The 20,928-nt window shown below is 42.8% G+C and overlaps 1 protein-coding gene across 1 annotated transcript in view; it reads left to right on the top strand.

Annotated features, from left to right (window-relative positions):
* met (MET proto-oncogene, receptor tyrosine kinase) overlaps nt 1-20,928 on the top strand; it is a 105,721-nt gene that overhangs the window by 80,129 nt on the left and 4,664 nt on the right. Inside the window, exons 13-20 of the mRNA XM_033635475.2 lie at nt 4,521-4,674; nt 6,343-6,477; nt 9,004-9,264; nt 13,387-13,467; nt 16,450-16,631; nt 16,711-16,820; nt 17,037-17,202; nt 17,614-17,750. Of these exons, the coding sequence (XP_033491366.2) occupies nt 4,521-4,674; nt 6,343-6,477; nt 9,004-9,264; nt 13,387-13,467; nt 16,450-16,631; nt 16,711-16,820; nt 17,037-17,202; nt 17,614-17,750 (1,226 nt within the window). The remainder of the gene's footprint in view (nt 1-4,520; nt 4,675-6,342; nt 6,478-9,003; nt 9,265-13,386; nt 13,468-16,449; nt 16,632-16,710; nt 16,821-17,036; nt 17,203-17,613; nt 17,751-20,928) is intronic.

Genomic DNA, 20,928 nt, shown 5'->3' with positions numbered 1-20,928 from the left:
CATTTTTAAGAAAAATCTTGGTATTTTGATGTTTTCCCCTCACAGATAAAGCTGGAGTTCAGATTTTTTGAAGTGGGGTTGTATTAGGTATTTATCCATCGTAGATGTCAGTCAGCATGCCCCAGTTTGGAGAGGCAGGCTGGACTAAAATGACTGTTTTTGTCAATGGAGTCTGGCTTTGTAGAGACATAGATAAGTTTCAGTTCAGGTACCTGATGGAAAAAGCTGTTTGGAAAGTACTGAATAGACAGAATAGTGTTGTGTTCACAGAGAGCATGAAGAAAACAACAGACACGAATTCCCGCCGGGCAGTGCGATGGATGCAACACAAATGACTGGAATTAAGCAGCGCAAATGAGGCGAGTGACGTGATTTTGCGTCATATGCCTATTCGCGAGAGTTGAAAAATCTGAACTTCAATGACCAATGACACTGCAATAGCCAATCAGCATTGAGATCCTTCAGGGACGTATGACACCGAGATCATACTGGTGGAAGTTCATTCATCGATGCTGCGATTTCACACGATGCAAGTCAATACAAAATATTCTAGCGTTCAAACTCGAGTAAGGCGACGCAAAAATAATTCACGTGTTTGGTGTGAACTCTTTAACACCAGCACCACCACAAAAAAGGCAACCAATGACACCATTAAATGAATGCATCATAGCAAGCAACACAACCACACGTCCTCACGAAGTTCAACGTTTCTGTCTCTTCCTTGCTTAGAGTTTCACATCTAAATTAGGTGTGTGTGTGCAAAAAACATCAAGAGTTTAAAATGTAACAGCTGTCCAACTTATTCTAACCTTTGTTTGAGTCAGTAAATACATATAATTGATAAAACTCACTGTAAATGACAGTGTTAGAGCTCGTGGTTCCTTGTTTCCAAGTCCTTTTTCTTTGTTTGGTGCATTTTAAATCTTTTTGTGGATAACTGGCCAAAATGTACAAACCATAGCCCCATGTCAACGTATTTCCAGCAGCTTCAGTGGAGTCTGACAGCAGGAAATGTTTCGGTGATGTAGAAAATCAACAACAGAGTTCGATCAGAAAACACAGAGGGCCTCAAAAATAATATTTTGGACCAATATTCAACATTTATACAGAGGAATCCATCTTAGAAGAAGTAAAAAGATCAATGCCTGTACCCTAAACATACCAGAATACAAAGCAACTACAAGATTAGGGATGTTTTGAGCAGTGGGGCTGACAGTAATTTCACACTGACTGGATAAAACTCTCACTGAACTCATGTAAGGTTGAGTTCACGCTTGATAGAAAGGGATCATAAAAAGACATTCCTGCAAATATAGCAGATCAACCTGAAGTAGAAGTAGCTCAGGAAGAGATTCATATAGATGACATAACATCACACACTGATCCAATATTATACTGATTTTCAAACTAAAATGTAACTCATATTGTGTGTTCTGAGACTTCCTCAATAAATCGTGCAGCCTTGTTTGTTACAAACTCCAAACATCCCAGCGGGTTATAAGAGTTCTGATAAGAGCAATGTCTAACCTTTATGATACAAACTAATATTAGATGCTGCGCTTCAGACGTCCTCATGTCGTCCTTAGATATAATATGCTTGTGGTGAAACAGCGGCGTGCTCCAGACCAGACGTTATCAGCCTCGTCACTGTTGACTTGTGAACTGGCCCTCAGAGGAAAGCCTGTATCTCAGGGGATGGTCAGCCAATATCCCTCAGCTCCACAGACCTACACACACACACACACACACACACACACACACACACACACACACACACACACAGCATCCCATCTGCAGCAGCAGGCAGTAGAAACCTCATTTCCACTAAACCTAATAACGGCAGAAGCAATATCACTGATGTAATCTGCCTCCAGCCTGTGGCAACAGGCCGTGTGTGTGTGTGTGTGTGTGTGTGTGTGTGTGTGTGTGTGTGTGTGTGTGTGTTATTGCATACCATATGTCTGAATGCCAGTTTCATGCCTCTTAAATGCTTGTGTATATGCCATGCATGACATACTGTATGAATCATGGATACAGTCATTGTTTATCAAGCATCTGCCTTCACGCACTGCAGACACTAAGTGTGTTTTTGGCGCTATACTACAGTGTGCGACAACTTTAGGAGAACAGGACATAATCAGACAAGTTAGCAAGAACTTATTAAATATAAAATGTGTAATGGATTTAAACATAATTCAATTTAATTCAATTCAGTAGAACTGTATTGATCCTAAAGGAAATTCTTGTGCCAGAGGATGCGTCAAATTACAGTAACACAAATTAAATTTCACAAACCAGAACAACCAGTGGGCTCCCCGTGTCAGGGTCACACACAGGGCCTGGTTTTTAAAACAATGGGGTTTTAAGTATCAGTCAAAATACTCAAAATATACAAGATATAAAGTGTTTAAGGAGCAGAAAATAAAACCCAGTGCCCAATAGCGTAACAATACAAGTACGATAAGTACAAGAGTTATTAAAAATGAACTAAAATGGTGGAACAATGAACACAATTAAAGGGAAATTTCGGTTTATTTCAACCTGTCTCCTATCGTCCTAAATTTGTTTCAAGTGACTAGTGACATAGAAATAATAGTTAGCATGTTAGCCGTTAGCCTAGATACAGCCGGGGGGCATAGTAGCGTCAGACCTGTTAAAACGTAAGTGAACGGGCAACCTTCAAGTGCAAAGTTAGTCCACTAAACAAGCTTTTTTTCCACAAAGACCGCCTCATATCGTTAGGATAAATGTTAGAGAACATATAGAAAACGACATGTAAACGTGTTGTCTTACCTTACCGGTGTGCTGCCATGTTTGTTTACCATTTAGCTCTGCTTTCCAAAGCGCGGCCGAAATATCGCGAGAACAAGCAGCGACCTCATACTGTGCCTGAAATCTCGCGAGCTCTAGATAAAGCCCAGCTGGATACTACTCCAGGTGGAGGTGTCTCGTCCTCGGTCACATCCAGACCTTGAAAATAAGGCTGCAACCGGTCCCATTCCTTGCAACAGAGGCATTCCTCTTCTGTGGGCACTGGGGCACAGCATTCACAGGTACACCACCAATCTCCAGAGCTACGCAGCCTTGCAGCAGCCATTCCTCCTCTCTCGTCCTCTACCTGTTGCGCTTCTCTCTCTCTCCTCCTCCGTTCTTCAATTTCAAGATGCTCTTCGTCAGTGTGTTCAGGTTCAAATAAATAAGTGCGGCCATCAAACTCTGCAAAATCAAATTCCTCCTCCACAAAGTCAAAGTCTGGCAAAAAGTCAGCCATTATTCTATAAATCTTTCATAAAATAAATGAATGAACTTTTCAGGCTACTGTCCGGTTCTGCCTTCCAGCTGTTGCTGCTTGTTCAGGCACGGTATGAGATCGCTGCTTGTTCTCGTGAGATTTCGGCCGCGCTTTGGAAAGCAGAGCTAAATGGTAAACAAACATGGCAGCACACCGGTAAGGTAAGACAACACGTTTACATGTCATTTTCTATATGTTCTCTGACATTTATCCTAACGATATGAGGCAGTCTTTGTGGAAAAAAAGCTTGTTTAGTGGACTAACTTTGCACTTGAAGGTTGCCCGTTCACGTACGTTTTAACAGGTCTGACGCTACTATGCGCCCCGGCTGTATCTAGGCTAACGGCTAACATGCTAACTATTATTTTTATGTCACTAGTCACTTGAAACAAATTTAGGACGATAGGAGACAGGTTGAAATAAACCGAAATTTCCCTTTAACCCTGATCCACTGTGATGCGTGCGGAGCAGAGTAGCTCCAGTGCACGCTGTTATGACAGGTCCTATGTACGTTATCCTGCACATATCATCTCGTCACATGATCACAGACTTGACACTGGATGACATCAACATACATGTAACCCAGCAATCATCACTGCATATCTGTATAGAACAAAAATACCACAGAAAATAAGAAATTAAGAAGTTATACATTTATACATCAATTTTAATAGTTGATATAAAGTAATTTTACAAAAATAAAAAAAATAAATACACATGACGGAGATGGGTTTGCCTTTTTTAGGGGCACATAAAACAAATGGCACTGTTTTTAATTAAATGAGAGTTCTTCTTTGAACACAGACATATTTTCAAGGTGGCAGTCACACATAAGGGCCCATTCTCCACCCAACACATTGTTGGAGGTCCACCTCTCTATGGGCCCCCCACTTCATGGGCCCCAGGGCAACTGCACTGCCTGCACTGTCTGTATTTACGCCCCTGATACAGAGATAAAACAATGAAAAACAAATCACTGCCCAAATATTTGCAGGCATGACTGTGAATTCCATGCAGGCTGTGTCCAGCTATTTGTCCATGAAGTGACGGCTGCAAAGACATTTCAGACAGACAGCTTGAATCATGCCGATCCTTCGTTTCATAACGACATTTTGCTGCAGCGTCGAGCGCTTATTCAGGGTCACCCTTATTCAGTAGTGATCATCCGTGTTCTTAAAATCTGCGTCCTTCACTTCATGACACCCCAAACCTCCTTGACTTGTTTCAGTGGCGCCAGGCGGACTCCATCAGACATCTGGGCAAAGTGACGCTGGCTCAGGAGCAGGACTACACAGGCCTAATCGTTGGCTGCGTGTGTGTCACCCTGCTGCTGATGCTGCTGGGAACGCTGCTCATGTGGAGACGGAACAAACACATTGATGGTAAGAGCTGCGACGCCAGGGTCATGGTGAGGTCATGGGGTCAAAGGTCAGTTCACTTCTGCGACATCCTAAACTCAGCTTTAATCTGAGACGGTGACCGACTGGCATCGATTTCACTTTATGTCATCTGCTCTGTAATATGATTTCAGTCAGACTCTGCAGTCAGGTCTGGTTCGGTTGTGAAATGTTTCAGCAGCTACGTTTGGGCCAAAATATTGACAAATTAGCAGCAAGAGTCAGAAGCAGACTTTAAAAGGAAACTTGGTTATTTTTTTTTAACCTGGACCCTGTTTTCTATGTTTTTGTGCCAAATGGAGACAACCATTCTTTAAACTGGACCACAGTGAAGCTGCACTTAACTTATAAGATTGATATAGAGGAAGCAGTTTGGATGAGAGTCAGCACCTCCAAATCTGAGGCCAGAAAATGGTGGGTTGTTCCCTCTGGGTTAGGGGAGAGTTACTGCCTCAGGCGAGGGGAGTTCAGGTATCTCGGGGTCTTGTTCACGAGTGAGGGTAGAATGGAGCGTGAGATGGATCAGCGGTTTGGTGCAGCTTCTGCAGTGATGCAGGCGCTGTGCCGGATTGTCGTGGTGAAGAGGGAGCTGAGGTGGAAGGCGAAGCTTTCGATTTCCTGGTCCATCTACGTCCCAGCCCTCACCTATGGTCATGAGCTCTGGGTAGTAACAGAGGGAGCTCGGAGTAGAGCCGCTGCTCCTTTGTGTCAAAAGGGGTCTGTTGAAGTCGTTTCGGCATCTGATCAGGATCCTCCTGGGCGCCTCCTGGTAGAGGTGTTCCAGGCACATCCAACTGGTAGGAGGCCGCGGGGCAGACCCAGAACACACTGCAGCAATTACATATCTCATCTGGCCTGGGAACACCTCGGGGTCCCCCAGGAGGAGCTGGAAAGTGTCACTGGGAAGAGGGACGTCTGGGGTGCTTTGCTTACCTCGGTTAAGTGGATGAAAATGGACGGATGGATAAAGTCTCATGGTCTGTAGGAGGCTTTAAGGCACTGTGGCTGCAGCTGTCTCTCGATACTGGATCAGTTTAAAAAACTGTTGTCTCCATGAGTCACTCAGACACAGAAACCTGTTACAGTAGAGTCCAGGTTGAAAAATACAGAAGCTTCCATTTTGAATTTATTTATAACACGCTGCATATATGTGATGTGGTGTTCTGTCAGAGAGAAGTCCATCATAGTTTCATGTAGTTAATCTGCTGGACAAGTTGAATTAAAAGTGAATTGACCCCAGCCCCTGTGTGTGTGCATTAGTATTAGTGTGTGTGTGTGTGTGTGTGTGGGTGTGTCCAGTATATACAGCAGCAGGAGTTCAGTGTGTCCTCTCTAACCTGTGTGCATGTGTAGCTGCTGGGTTTTGTTTTGCCTGGTGGGTGTACAGTGAGTTTGTGTGTGGGGGCGCACTGGTGAAACGCTTTGCCTTTCTTAGTAATTCTCTCGTCTCTTCCCCTCCCCTTTATCTTTCCCCTCATCCTTCATCACTCACCCCCCTCCTCCTCCCTCACTCTCTCCATCACTTGTTTCCGTCCCTCTTTCTCTCTCTGTCTCATCATCCTGTCTCCCTCCTTTCCTCCTACGCACCCTCTTATCCCCCTATGTCTCTATCCTTCCTTCCTCTCTCCTCCCCCTCCCTCACTTCACTTCTAGATCTGTCTGAGGTGTGGTATGATGGCCGGGGTCACATCCAGCATCTGGACAGGCTGGCTAACGCGAGGAGTGTCAGCCCCACTAACGAAATGGTCTCCCACGAGTCAGTCGACTATAGAACAACCCTGCTGGAGGGTACGTCAACCAGATAAGCCCCTCCCCCACTGCTCACATGACATCTTCTTCCCCCCCTCACTCCCTCCCTCCCCTCTACCTGATCCCCTCCCTGTGGGGCTGAACGCTACGCTAGCAGTGCATGCCTTACATGTTCTGAACTAACACCCGCAGCCCTGAGGAAATGTAAGTTTTTTATTTTTTTAATCAGCTGATCAAAATCATCTGTGTACCCGATGTAGACCATCATAACCTCAGTGTTACCGCCCCCTGCTCACTCCTCCAAAACTGAATCTAAATTAATTACATTTTTGAAACTGATTGACGCAGTTTTCCTTCAGTCAGATTAAATGACACAGACACACTCGTGCAGTTTACTCTTTCCTCAACAGTGTCATCTCTGATGATCATAACGAACAAACAATCATAAATTTGCAAAGAATCTTTGTTGAAAAAGTAAATTCCCCATAAGTTCAGATATTACCTCATAATCATCTTTATTAGGCATCAGAAATGATCAAATAATTTATATTTAATTAATTAAACATGTTGGCTCTTTTAATAATTTAGCCACCACAGTAAAGGCTTTTTAATATTTCCTTCCTCGCTGATGTATTTATCAAGCACCTGGATCATCTTCCTGTGTGTCCTGTGTCCTCGCCGTGAGATTCTGATCTAGGTTTGATTGTGCAGAGAAACCATTTGTCTCTTTTTTTCCAGTCTCTATCAAATAATTGTTGATTTTCATGATGCAGATTCACCTAAATGAGCCTGCTGTTGCTGGAAATGAGTTTGATGAGAGCAGAGTTAATGTGCCGAGAAACTGAAACTAGAAAAGGTTAAAAAGCTCCAGAGAGCTGCAGAATAAATGATAATTCTCGGTGGGTTCATCTCTGCAGGTGACTCATTTCATATTACACATCGTGATTTATTTAATTATTTATTAGAAAAATGCTAATACTGAGGCTACCAGCACGATCCAGAGTAACCTGTGGGTAATAACAGGTTCTGTTCTGCATAATGTGGCCTGTCAATTCAAACACTTTGACAGTCTTTATTTCCCTTCAGGTGAATTGTCCATTCATTTCACTTTCTGTGGACAGGAAACTGAAAACCATCCCGTCTTGTTCACCGGTCATGTGTCAGATTTTTATGTAATTGTGATCTGTTTTAACACAAAGCTGACACAAAGATGAGAAAGAATGGAAATCACTGCAGCAGCTGCAGTACAAAGGTGGAAGAGAGCAATTTACAAAAAGACTAAAATAACATAACAGTAGGCAGTGGTCGAATCCTTTACTAAAATAAAAGTAGCAACACCACAGTGTAGAAATACTCTGTTACACCTGAAAGACCGGCATTTATAATCTTATTAAGTAAAAGTACAAAATTATTAGACCAAAAACTACTTAAAGTACCAAACGTACAAGTGCTCACTGTGTTCATCACTTTAATGTTGCAGCTGGTAAAAGTGGGACTAATTTTAGTTACTTCAGATCCCAGTTTATCCGAATCCAGCAACAGAGGAGAATGAAAATATTACAGCAGTACTGTAATAGTCGAGAAACACTGAGACAGAAACCAAAGAAAATACAAAAGAAATATTAAAAAATACTTAAAAAAGTAAGTTCAGTGTATCCGTTTTAAAATGAAAGAGAGTTTTAAAATGTGCAAAAATATTAATCAGGGGATGTTCAAAAGTTCACAGTGTGCAATTTGTAGAGTAACGAGTAACTCTCTAGTGCAAAGTACAATATTTGTCTCTGAGATGTAGCAGAAGTATAAAGTAGTATAAAATGGAAACAAGTAAAGCACAAGTACTTGAAAATTGTACTTGAGTAAATGTACTTGGTTACATTTCACTGCTGACAGTAGGAACAGTTAATAAAAACTAGATACCACTGAGATGCAAATAATGTGCAATCCAATATAAACAGTACGACTGCTTAAAAATCAGCAAAGCCGGTGAGTCCTGGATGATTTTAGAGTCTGTGTTCTCCTCACCAATGAGCTGACCACCAGTCTCGTCTTCCTAAACCTAAGTGTAATCTTCAGAGTCACCTGTGGTTTTGGTTTTCATACGTTTGAATCCTGAGGGCGTTGAGGGGGGGTCAGTGTATTATGATCCTGAGTATGATGGCAAAGTCATTTTCTGACCTCTTAAAAGTGACTTAAAAGGCTTAAAATGTGAGCAGGTAGATTTACTAATGAACTAATGCCTGTCCTCAGGGGGAGTCGAGGTGTAGTGGTTGGAAATTCATATATTGTTCATATTTGAGCTCACCATTATGTCTGTGCGTCCTCTCTGTTGCCTCCTTTGAAGGAGCTTTAGATATTTTTGCATGCAGTTCGTCACATTCATTTTCCGTGCACTAACATCAGCAGGAGAAATCAAAAACTTTGTTTTTCCAGCTCAGCTTCCCTCTGTCACCGTGTCAGGTTCCTCTCTGCTTTTGTAGCTCGTCTTTTCTGATCATGTATCACCTTGACCTCTGGAGGCCCTGCTGATACAGTCACTGACCTTTGACCCCTCCTCTGCTCCTCCAGATCAGGGCACCGACAGGCCCGAGACATGCCGGGGGGCTCCTCCCATCTACGGAGGCAATGGAGAGCTTCTGTCCCCCAGACTGGGAGCACTGGGAGGTGGGATGGGTCTGGGGATGGAAGGCGAGCTGGTGTCCCCACTGCTGATGGCCCCGGTTCACATCGACCCATCCTGCCTCCACCCTGACCTGCTGACTGAGGTGCAGCACGTGGTGATCGCCCGGGAGCAGCTGCTGCTCCACCTCAACCAGGTCATTGGCAGAGGTCAGTCACAGAGATGCTTTATTCACTGTCAAATACATCATTTAAAACATTCGTTATCACTGAGTCAGTCAGGTGGGGACATTGTGGTTATGTTCTTTTCTTTTGGACACCGCTGTGGTGTTTCAGCACCACTTGCATCACTTGTTGCTTGTTTGAGCAACAAGTGATGCAAGCTCATGCTGCTTCACTTGCTCACACTTAAGTTCTTTTTCTGCTTACCCTGAACAAGGGGAGATTTAAAATGCATCATTTCTTGTTTGTCTCCCGGCCAAAAAAAAAAATGTTTGAGTGTTGCACAGTGGGAATAAACTTCCTGTCATGTATAGAAATCATTTTTGCTGTGTCGGATCGTTATCATTACGTAATTTTAACTTTTTTATACTGTCAGTCAGAGGTGTGGTCTCCAGTCACAAATTTGATGACTGTAGACTTCACAAAATTGAAAAGACTTGAAACTCAACTTTTACACCAGTGACTCCTGATTTCACTCGGACTTGAGCCCTTTGACTTGATACCTTCCCCGAAACCAAAAGATTAAGAAGTATGTTATTTAAAAGGTTCCTCAGTTCCTCAGGTCCTAGTTCTGCATTTTCATATCTCGTCACCACGGACACAAATGGGTCTTTCCCAATGCACTTTTGGCCGTGCCGAGTTAAGCCATGTTGTGCCAGGTTTCATTATCACTGCGTGATGTGTGTGTTCAGCTCTTAGTACGTCTGTAGCTTCTAACTGAATCTCTGTGGTTTGGAGTTTAGTTCCTCTCCTGCGTCCTGTTTTTACTTTAGATATCTGCATTATTTTACTGTTTCCTTTTTACCATCAGCCGTATTAGAAGTTATGTGAAGTTGCTGCTTGAAAACTCAACATTTCCTTATTTTGCTGCTTCACAATAAAAGTTTTTACATAGCAAAATAACAGGGGACTTTTACTGTGAAGGATGTACAGGAAATGAAATGTTTATCACTGAGTTAGTGGAACTTTGTTAGCGGCTTTTCTTTGATAAAGACAAGGAGGAAGAGTAAAAGCAGAAACAGCCACAGTGAGATGTTGATGAAGAGCTGCAGACAACAGGCTCTTACTGCACCTCTGCAAACAGCTCACCTCCAACAGGTGAACTACTTTTACCTGCCCTGCTGTGGAAAAATATGCAGCAACAATAACATGTCATAGCTAATTGTGGTACTGGATAATAGTGCTGCAGGCAATGCACGACTTGTTTTAGTTCAGTCACACTTGTTTTAACAAAAAGTAAACTTAAACAAATTTTAGGAAGTATTTATAACATTTTATAATCGTATATATTATTACTCTGTTGTTAAAGTGGCATTAGATTTGATGATGGGCGACTTGTTTACAACTCAAAACTCAAAGTTTGGGACTTGAGACTTGCTTGTGACTTGCAAAACTATGACTTGGTCCCACCTGCTCTGTCAGTACATTTTAAAAAGGAGGGAAAAATAACTACATGCAAGAACAAACGCTCAGTTGCTAACAACAATCCAACCCAGCTGAAAAACTGAATACCTGCCGAATGAATCAGTCTTTTTATTTGTAATCTCTTAATTCATCCATGAAACAGTCATTTCATCACATCAACCTCAACTTTAGGGTCTGTTCAGAGTAAACATTTACAATCTGTCTTATGTCAGAAACAAAATTTGGAGTCTTTTCTGTTTTGTCTGTTACATTTTTACAGGAAAAGTTTGTAACTACTGACCGTAAGTGCTAAAAAAGAGAAACAACAACGCAAACATTATTTCTCTACAACTACTTTGTGACTTGATTGTATCTGATGTGATCTTAGATTAAATTCGAGATTTACGTAAAGCTATAAAAAAGCTAAAGTCGCCCACAAAGAGCTTAATCGCCTTTTTTATCAAACCACAAGCTCGACATGCAGACACAAAATCACCTCACACTGTGCTGCTTCAGTAGGCGGGTCAGACACCACAGATCAAATTCACCATCAAGAGGAGGGCGACCCCCCCCAAACCCCTCCGTGTCACAGAAAACAGCCCCCTTGCCTCCCCGGCGCGGTTATTATCCCCCGAAGAAAAGCGCCCGCATTTCAGGGCAGAAGTTTTTTAAAGTGGCGTAGGATGATTTGTTCACAGCTAGTGTTCCCAGGCTCCATTGTTGGAAGTCGTAATCCAACACCCTCAGCCATCTGCGAGGACGTGATAGGAGAACGCCGCGCTCATTTTATTCCCGCACCCCTCCCAGTCTGGGGCGAGCCCTCGTGTCTTAAGAGATATAATTCAATAAAATGCACAATAAGTCAGGGAGGTTTGGCAGAGGCTGTTAGCCTGTGTGGGGTATTAATGAATTAAGCTCCAGACTGGGTTACTTGAGGGGGCAGATTTAATGTGAGGGTGATGGTAACTCAAGAGAATCAGAATTAACTGTGAAAGGTGTGAAAACAAGCAAAACACACACACACAGGAGTCAGACAGTTGATTTCTGTGGACAAACATGCAGAAATCACCTCAATCCCTCTGCTGCAAACTTTAATTTTTACTCGCCAGCAGTGGACAGAAATGTTTTTATCAGATTTCTGGAACCGCTGTGAACACGGAGCCAACTGGCAGGACGCATGATCTTAATCATAGCAGCTCTGTCAAGAAGACGGCCTCAACAAGCCAAGATCGAAACGGAGGATACTGATTGCACAATATCCAAAAATGGCCTGCAATGTCCTCCTCCTGCAGGCTCTGTTGGTAATTTAGATGGTGCCATACAGCTGCTACCATTTATGGAGCTGATTTAGGAACTGTGGTTTACTTACTCATCTGTGAGTACATTAAGCAACAAGCCATGATCAGAATCTGATTATAATTTATTGGCTGAGTATGTTCACATATATGAGGAGCTGGAATCTGGTAGCTCTCAGTGTGCTTCTGTGCGTTGCCAAAATAAATGTGCATGCTGCAGAGATGTTTTCAGTCAGAGAGAAGTTCAGATGGTTGTGCTGCAGTGTCTCCACTGAAGCATCAGATTTAATGTCTGCTGTCTGTTCAGCTCGGGCCTCAGGGGCGGATTATAAAACAGTGGGTCCCTGACAGTGTTGGTTCTGGCAGCTATTTTAGATTAAGTCTCAGTGTTGAGATGAAAATGTTTGTTAGTTTCATTTTTATCCTTCATAGTTTTAGTTGACGAAAATTCAAAAACATTTTAGTCTTTATGTTTTCTGTTGTTCTCTTCATTTAGATATTTTCTTCTACAACTCCAAATAATTTGTGCACACTTCCAAACTGTCATGTCTCCAGCAGTGTGTGACAGGTTTAAGGGCTGATTTACGAGCACACACTTAGTGATCATCATCTGAAAAGCTCAACATGTCTCTATTTATGCTCTCAACAAATAACTAATGTGAGCCAACTAGGATTTGTCCCCAGGTTCATTGTAAACTCTGACTTATCCATGTGACTGTTAAGAAGCAGAAACATAACTTGTTTCTTCATGTGCAACATGTTAGTCTGGAGGTTTAAACTGGTGTCCTCTCACAGAGTTGGTGATTCAAACTAAACTTTCAGTCTTGTCAACAAAAATGAAACATATATTTTGTCTTAGTTATTATCAAGATTTATTGTTAGCTCTTAACAGTCTGGTTTTCGTCATGGAAGAAAGGTCGTTGACAAAAAAAAATTGTCATTGAAATGAACACGTCCTTTGACACAGATGTGCAAAAGACGCAACCACCTCTCCTACAACGGAGCAAGAGTCTCTTCCTACTAACTGGAAAAACATACTGCAGGTGAAGTGAGTGGGACTTCAGACACTTTGGGCCCTGAATTCAGGGTGAACTGTTCAGGTAGTGCAGAGGCAAAGAAAAAAACAATCAGTACCTAGTTATGCCACCTTGGGTAAACAAGAAATCACTGGTTTACATCCTGAAGTACCGTCTGATCCAGGCTGCCATTGTTCACCTGCTTCACAGCTGAACTTCATCAGGATTTAAAATGGTGCATCTCATGTGTCTTAAATGGACCTCTGTCAGAGAGGCTTGTTTTGTTTGGAGCGGGAAAAACTTTATCTGGGAGGACTTTACAGGTTTGAACAGGAGCGTCTGAATTCACTAATGCTGACTAATATCTGAATAACACATCATGTTGTAACCTGCAGGTCATTTCGGCTGCGTTTTCCATGGAACACTCCTTGAGCCAGACGGGCAGAAGCAGCACTGCGCTGTCAAGTCGCTGAACCGTGAGTACAAACCCCTTTAACGAGTTCATAGTTCAGCCAAACCCTTTTTCACCTGAGCTGAGTTTGTCTGCAACTCCTTGTTTCACTTTAGAGCTTTTTGGGGTTTTTTAAGGGTTCTCACAGTCATGGGAAACCTGTCAAGGAATATCACAGTCACATTTTCCAGACCTGTAAAAGTGATGGAATTTTGTGATGTGTAATGAAATAGTTCCTTTCACGTCGTGTAACATAACGGCAAATTTTACTTTCTGTCGCTGTTGATGCAACTCACCTCAAATATGCATCAATGTATGACAACATTTTGTTTATTCATTTTCTCCTTCTGCCTCTCCTCCTTCTGTTTATTTAGTTTTCATAGAGTTTGAATCTGTTGTGTTTAAAAACATCAGGCAGGTTTGTCAAGAAAAAAATGTATCATGGCTCCTTGAAAAGTCATGGAAAAGTTTTGACATTTTGTCCATGACAGTGTGTGGGAATCCAGTTTTTAATTTTTTATTTTTTTTTAAACATTTACAAGCTGTAGTGATGCGCAGGTCGGGGTTTTTTCCAACCCGCGGGTCCCGCATTTCTGAAATAATTTGACCTGCTCCATCCCTCCCGCACAACCGCATCTATTTTCATAACCCACCCCATCCCGCCCCCGCCGCTATTAACGTACCCGTCTTGTGGCTCTCATGCTTGTATAGCTTATCACAGGAATTGCACTTCACGTAGCCAATGCTGCTGTCGTCTGCTGCACTAACTACCTCACAGAAATTGTCCCAAACATGAGATTTAGCAGCTTGGCCTTCTTTTCTTTTAACTCTGTACTTCCTCACTCCATCTTCACCGCTTCATTGATTCTGGTTTGTTGTAACCGCTGCTGGGCACTTTTGTAACGTCAGGTCGCAGGTTACGTTACGTAACATGCATTTACCTAACCTACAACAGTGATGTTAACAAGTAGTCTATATCCGACATATTTAATCTTTAATGATCCACCCCGCCAATAAAGTGAACATTTCTTGTCCCGACCTGCGGGTTACGGGTCGGCCCGCGCATCACTAACAAGCTGCACAGACATATACATCCGTTACTGCGTCTGTGTTTTGATTTTAAATCTAAAAATCTAACTCATGCCGGCCGTACACCAAACAACTTATCAAGCAACATGCAGCAAAAATAACAGGGGACTTCAGTAGCTCTTCAGGGGACTCTGATTTTAAATGCCATCACTCAAGACAAGCTGTCATCAGTGTAAGACACACCCTCAAGAAGGTAGCCTTGTTATAATGGAATTGAAAATCCCGGCAACGCTGGGCTGATGGGTCCGTGTACTCCGCGGCCATTCGTTTTTCGTTTCGAAATAAAAAATTGAAACAGGGTTTTTTAAATTCCCAAATTAAATCGGATAATGGATAACAATTTGTTTTCCATTCTTCTTTTCTTTATTATCAAATAAAAAACAGGAGACAGATCGTTTTTTTCCTTTTTCGTTTGGTCATTTCAAAACAAAAAATGGATAATGGTTGGTTTTCTGTGCTTCAATTTGTTATTTCGAAACGAAAAACGAATGGCCGCGAAGTACACGGACCCTGACGGCCCAAACCAACCAATCGAGCCTATGACTGTCGAAAAAAGGGTATATGACGCACAAGACTGTAATCAAGTCTTGGTTCTCTTGTTCTGTGGAAAAGGAGACGTAACTGGTGGAGTTGTGGAGTGAAGAAGAGTCTGTGTTTAAATTGTATCTGATCCACCAACCAGCACTTATTTTAGTGAGAATTCTTAAATTTTGGAACAGCTCACCTCTTCCTCACCTCAAAATAAAACAGCACAGCTAATCTAACTGAGGCGAGTAGCAACGTAAGGTGACAAAATCCAAATTTAAAGTGGTGGGGGTTATTCTAGTTTATTTTATGGGGACTCGGGAGTTCCTAGTTATGACTCACAATCAAATGAAGCGCTTGTTTTCCAAATTCGCCCCCACAACACACACACGACACACTATTCTTCAAACATATCCACATCTGACCGTAATCATTCCATCTTACGTCTGCGTATATTGCATACTTGCTGTATGATATCACAACGCTCCAATAGCATTAAGAGTCTCATCTCATCAGAGCCCTGAATCCATTTTGGGCTGAGCTGATGGTGATGAATGGGCGTCCGATGGTGAGGATGACATTAGGGTCCCCCCTAATCGTGTAACCTGTCAGTTGGACCAAGGAGATTGATGCAGGAGTAATATGGGGGAGAGCTCGGTGCAGTCACACAGGGAGCCATCGAGCACAGCGGGATGAGCTGAGCTCAACCTGCTGGGGGTTTCGTCCTCTGGGATTTGGACCTTTTTATTACGTTTAGTGAATTCTCAGGGCTCTGTATTGTTTTTGTGTTCTTTTGTTATATTCGGGACCTTGAGATGATGCTTTTATCCTAATTAAACTGTTACTAAGACACGTAGGTGAAAGTAGACGAGACCAAGACTGTATCTCCAGGATGGTGGAGAAAGGAATCTCCTCACAGCCATGACGTAATGTTCGTCCTTAACCATAAAAAAAGAGGCTCTGAATCCAAATGTCATTTCTTTCTATCTTTGGGGTCAAACCTCAGCTGAAGGCCGATCAGCTGGTTCCTCCAGCCTCCATCTTTAACCAGATTACAGCAGAGTCAGTGGGGCTAAAGATCGGGACATCAGAGGCAGCGATGCAATTGGCAAATGAGAATCTGGCGTGGGTCAGGTCTGGGTGAGGACTTTCAGAGAGGGTTTTTTTTTTTCTGGATTGCCATCATCATCATCATCATCATCAACCATTTTTCCCCCAAAGGTTTATAAGGAATGACCTCCATGTTGATATCAGTACAGCAGAGTTGGTCCACGTCTAGATCTTTTAAAAAATTCCCCACATCACCAACTCTTCCTGCTCTTCACTTGCTCTAGACTGACTGTTTCTTCATCTACAAAATGTTGATGTTTTGTTTTTATTATTTTTTACAAAGGCATCACAGACCTGGAAGAGGTGTCCCAGTTCCTGAAGGAGGGGATCATCATGAAGGACTTCAGCCACCCGAACGTTCTCTCTCTGCTGGGAATCTGTCTGCCGCCAGAGGGCTCGCCGCTGGTGGTTCTGCCCTACATGAAGCACGGAGACCTGCGCAACTTCATCCGCGATGAGGGACATGTACGGGCACACACACTCACACAACTCAGTCAGCTGTTTTGTGTCCCAGTCCTCCAGTAACAGTTTGTGTTTCCTACAGAACCCAACAGTGAAGGACCTGATGGGCTTCGGGCTGCAGGTGGCCAGAGGGATGGAGTATCTGGCCAGCAAGAAGTTCGTCCACAGAGACCTCGCTGCCAGGAACTGCATGTGAGTTTGCATGTGTTCATTTAATGTCACAAGAGTGTGTGTTGTATCTGGAGCAGGCCACAATAGAGTTCGACTAAAATAGAATTAAGTGCAGGTGAGAAGGGAAGAGAATAAATAAAGGGCTGCTCAGGCTTAGAAAGAAAAGACGAGAAAGATTAAATGTGGGAAGAGTTGATTTTTAACAGCACAGTAACTAACGTCTTTGTGCCCCGACAGGCTGGATGAGAGCTACACGGTGAAGGTGGCCGACTTCGGACTGGCCCGAGATGTTTATGATAAAGAATATTACAGCGTCCACAACAAGAGTGGAGTCAAGCTGCCCGTCAAGTGGATGGCTCTGGAGAGTCTGCAGACGCACAAGTTCACCACCAAGTCAGACGTGGTGAGGAACCAGTTACATTTAACAGTCTTACATACTTTGAACAGTTTGGATAAGCTCATTAAATCTCTGCACCAAGATTGGAAAATTGTGTTGGGTGGAAACTTGTCTTGGTGGAGAGGTGAGCCAACAGCAAGTAGCTCAGCTCGTTACTAGCTATGGTCATTTACCTACATTGGACCAGATACCGGATATTGGCCCAACTCTAGCAACTGGGATTTCTAAGATAGGTGGCCAATGATAGGCTGTACACCTACAGTCTGCATCCTGGGGTGTGATCTTGTGGAAATGTGTAAAATTATCTCACCTTTTTCGGCGGTTTACATTTCAACAAAAAAGAAGTGACGTAAATAACTCCACAGAAGTGTTCTATAAGACTTCAGTAAAGAGTTAATTTTCTTGTCTTCCTTGTAGTGGTCGTTTGGCGTGTTGCTATGGGAACTGATGACCCGTGGAGCTCCACCATATTCGGATGTGAACTCCTTCGACATCACTGTGTTCCTCCTGCAGGGGAGGAGGCTGCTGCAGCCCGAGTTCTGCCCTGACGCCCTGTAAGCGTACACACATGTACATACATGTACTCACCTGTCATTCACCTCCTCGTGTAGCACAGTGCGACAGCTCAGTCAGTGTGAGTGATAAACTGTAGAGAGCAGCAGTCTGGAGTCAGGAGGGGGCAGCGGGGGGGAACGGTGGAGGTAACAGAGCTGTATAAGCACTGGAAGTCGTAAATAAAACCCACTCAGGTTTAGATCATCCATCATCTTCCTCAGCGAGCGTCTGAAACACTCACAGCTCCTCAGTGGAGCGTTACAGCTCATCACAGCCGTAGGTCAAATAAAAGTCAGGTTTCTTCGCCACAGAACACAAAGAAAGTTTCAGTTTGAAACCTGACGCCAGGATGGCATTTGTTTTTTGTTTGTGTCTGTTTGTTGCTGTGGAAGTTAAGAGCTCCTAAAGAGCAGCAGTCACACAGAACACAGCTGAGATCACCGGGTTTTTTTTTTTTAACTTCAGCAGAGTTTGAGGTTTGTTGTGTTTTCTTTGGACGTGTTCATGTCACTGTTTGCCAGGAGAAATCTGCGGACGTGCATCAGTGAAACCAGAATGTTTAACTGTTTAAGTGAACCCACAGGTAGCTCTGAATTCAACCTGAGTCACAACCTTCAGAAAAGACTGGAAATCTTTTCTGCTGATAGAATACTGACGTCATCACAAGGCTAAAACAACGGAAACCTCTGTTTTATGAGTAATTAAAAAAATAATTCTTGTTGTCAGTTCGTCCATCTGTACCATTCTGGTGAATGCAGTATCTCAAGAACAAGGTCAGAGGTCACTGTGATCTTAGGTCCATCTGATTCTCATGAACGTGATATCTCAAGAGGGCCATCAAGGTTATTTCTTCAAATTTGGCACAAACATCCACTTGGACTCAACAATTAACTGATCTGATTTTGGTGGTCATCAGTCAAAGGTCACTATAACCTTGTCTCATTTTTTTTGATACAATATCTCAAGAAGACTATCAGGGACTGTCTTCAAATTTGGCACAAACATCCACTTGGACTCAAGAACCAACTACTCAGATTTTGGGGGTTGAAGGTCAAAGGTCACAGTGATCTTGCATCCCTCTAATTCTCATGAACACGGTATCTCAAGAGCTCCGTGACGTAGTTTCTTCAAATTTGGCACAAACACTTGGACTCAATGATAAATTGATTAGATTTTAGCGGTTGAAGGTTAGAGGTCACTGTGGCCTTGCATCCATCCCATTCTTGTGAACGTGATCTCTCAAGAACACCGTGTGGGACTTTCTTCAAATTTAGCACAAACATTCTGTTGGACTCAAGAATGAATTGATTAGATTTTGGTGGTTAAAGGTCAAGGTCACTGTGACCTCACAAAACATGTTTTTGGCCACAACTCAAGAATTCATACACTAATTATGATACAACTTGACACAAATGTCTAACAGGATAAAATATTGAAGGTCAAAAGGTCAAAGGTCAGCTTGACTGTGACATCATCATGTTTTAACGTCATATCTCAGGAACAGAAGGGGAGACATTTGGTCAGATACTGAATTGGTGACTCTAATCTTGAAACTGTGCTGATTGTATAGATCTTCTGTGTGTGAAGCATCAATGTTTTCACTGACAACGAGTAATTCTCGGAGGCGCACAGCCGCGGTAATTATAGTTTTTTAAAGATGTCACATCAAATCACAACACGGTAATTTAATATCAGTACAGCACAAACATCAACTCACTGAATTGTCTTTATCCATTAAACTCTGACCCACTAACTGTGAAACCAATGCCAAGTGTGATCTCATGCGGTGCAGATAACATCCTGAGGTATGCTGCACATCTACAGTGTGTGTGGAAATTAGAGGGGAGTGGGAGGAGTGTTCAGGTGAGGGAGGCAGAGGCCCAAATTTCCCAAGCTGTAAATTAAACAGAGACATCAGGAGGTGATGCACGTCCGCAAACATTCCCGTGATTCTTCACTCCTGATCGCTCACAGGGTGATGTGGTGATAGCGGTCCCTGGCAGATACCTTGTGCGTGTAGTAATGGGGTTTCTTTATTCTTAACAATGATACGACGGCTCTGCCAAGTGCGGGGGAGAAAAATAATAGCGGCAATATCAGAGACCTCAACGTTTGACAGGGCTAAGAAAAAAAGATTGATTATGGTGTGAAAGTTATCTTTGAGACACGCTGATATAGTTATTTCATTTCACATGCACAACACCTGCGAGGGAGGAATAACTTTACAGTGTGTATGAAATGAACCATTAATATCTGTTGTAGTGTTTCAGAGTAAAGCCTCTCTGATAAAGTTGAAAACAACGTTGCCTCTGAAGTTTCCAGGTTCACATGGTGCATAAGAGATGATTTATTGTAACATGGAAAAATGCTATAAGAGGAGAGGAGCAGCAGAAACATTAAACTGCTACAGGAATCCAAAAAAAAAAAGACGTGAAAAAGCAAATGTCAAACTAAAGACGCACCAGTTGTGATACAGCGACGCATGACTTAAAACGAATGTGGGCCAGGGCGTAAAATGGGGTGGCCCCTGCCCTGATTCCCACCTACTTCTGGTGTCTTTCCTCAGAACACACCCATCTTCAAATTCAAACATCAAAATGAAAAACCTATAAAGTTTTGTGACTGCATCGTGGACCGTTGTGATGCTATCCAGTTGACACAGTCTGTCCACAGACAGACATATCAGCAGCTGGCAAAATACTGGAAACCTCTTCTGTGGCAGTTTCTGCTACAGTCGGTGTCACCAGGACTTTATTTCACCTGCTGAACATATTATCAAAATTAAGTCGGTAATGAAAGTAAGAGAAACCAAAGGACGTAACAATGAAACTCAACAAGAGAAAACACTAAATGCAAGACGAAAATGGCATGTTGTTTATTATTAAGTAGCTGGTTTGGCTGTTATCAGTGGTTATAGGCATCATAGATACACTCAGTACGTTTACATGACACTTGAAAAAAACGAATTATTGCCTTAAACCGACTATAACTGGACAACTGAAGTGAATGTAAACACGTTACTCCGACTAATATCGGAGTTCTCCAACTCCGATTAAGACACCCAGATAATGCAATTGGAATTCGATTTTCTCCGGCATGTATACGCCTTAATCAGATTTAAACTAGACAATGCATGTGCGCATGCTCCACACCCCCCGCGCTGGCGTATGACCCCGG

Source organism: Epinephelus lanceolatus, chromosome 5 (assembly GCF_041903045.1).
Source record: "Epinephelus lanceolatus isolate andai-2023 chromosome 5, ASM4190304v1, whole genome shotgun sequence".
NCBI classification, from domain to species: Eukaryota; Metazoa; Chordata; class Actinopteri; order Perciformes; family Serranidae; genus Epinephelus; species Epinephelus lanceolatus.
Note: the sequence above shows the minus strand (reverse complement) of the source record. Positions and strands in the feature narration are given on the sequence as shown.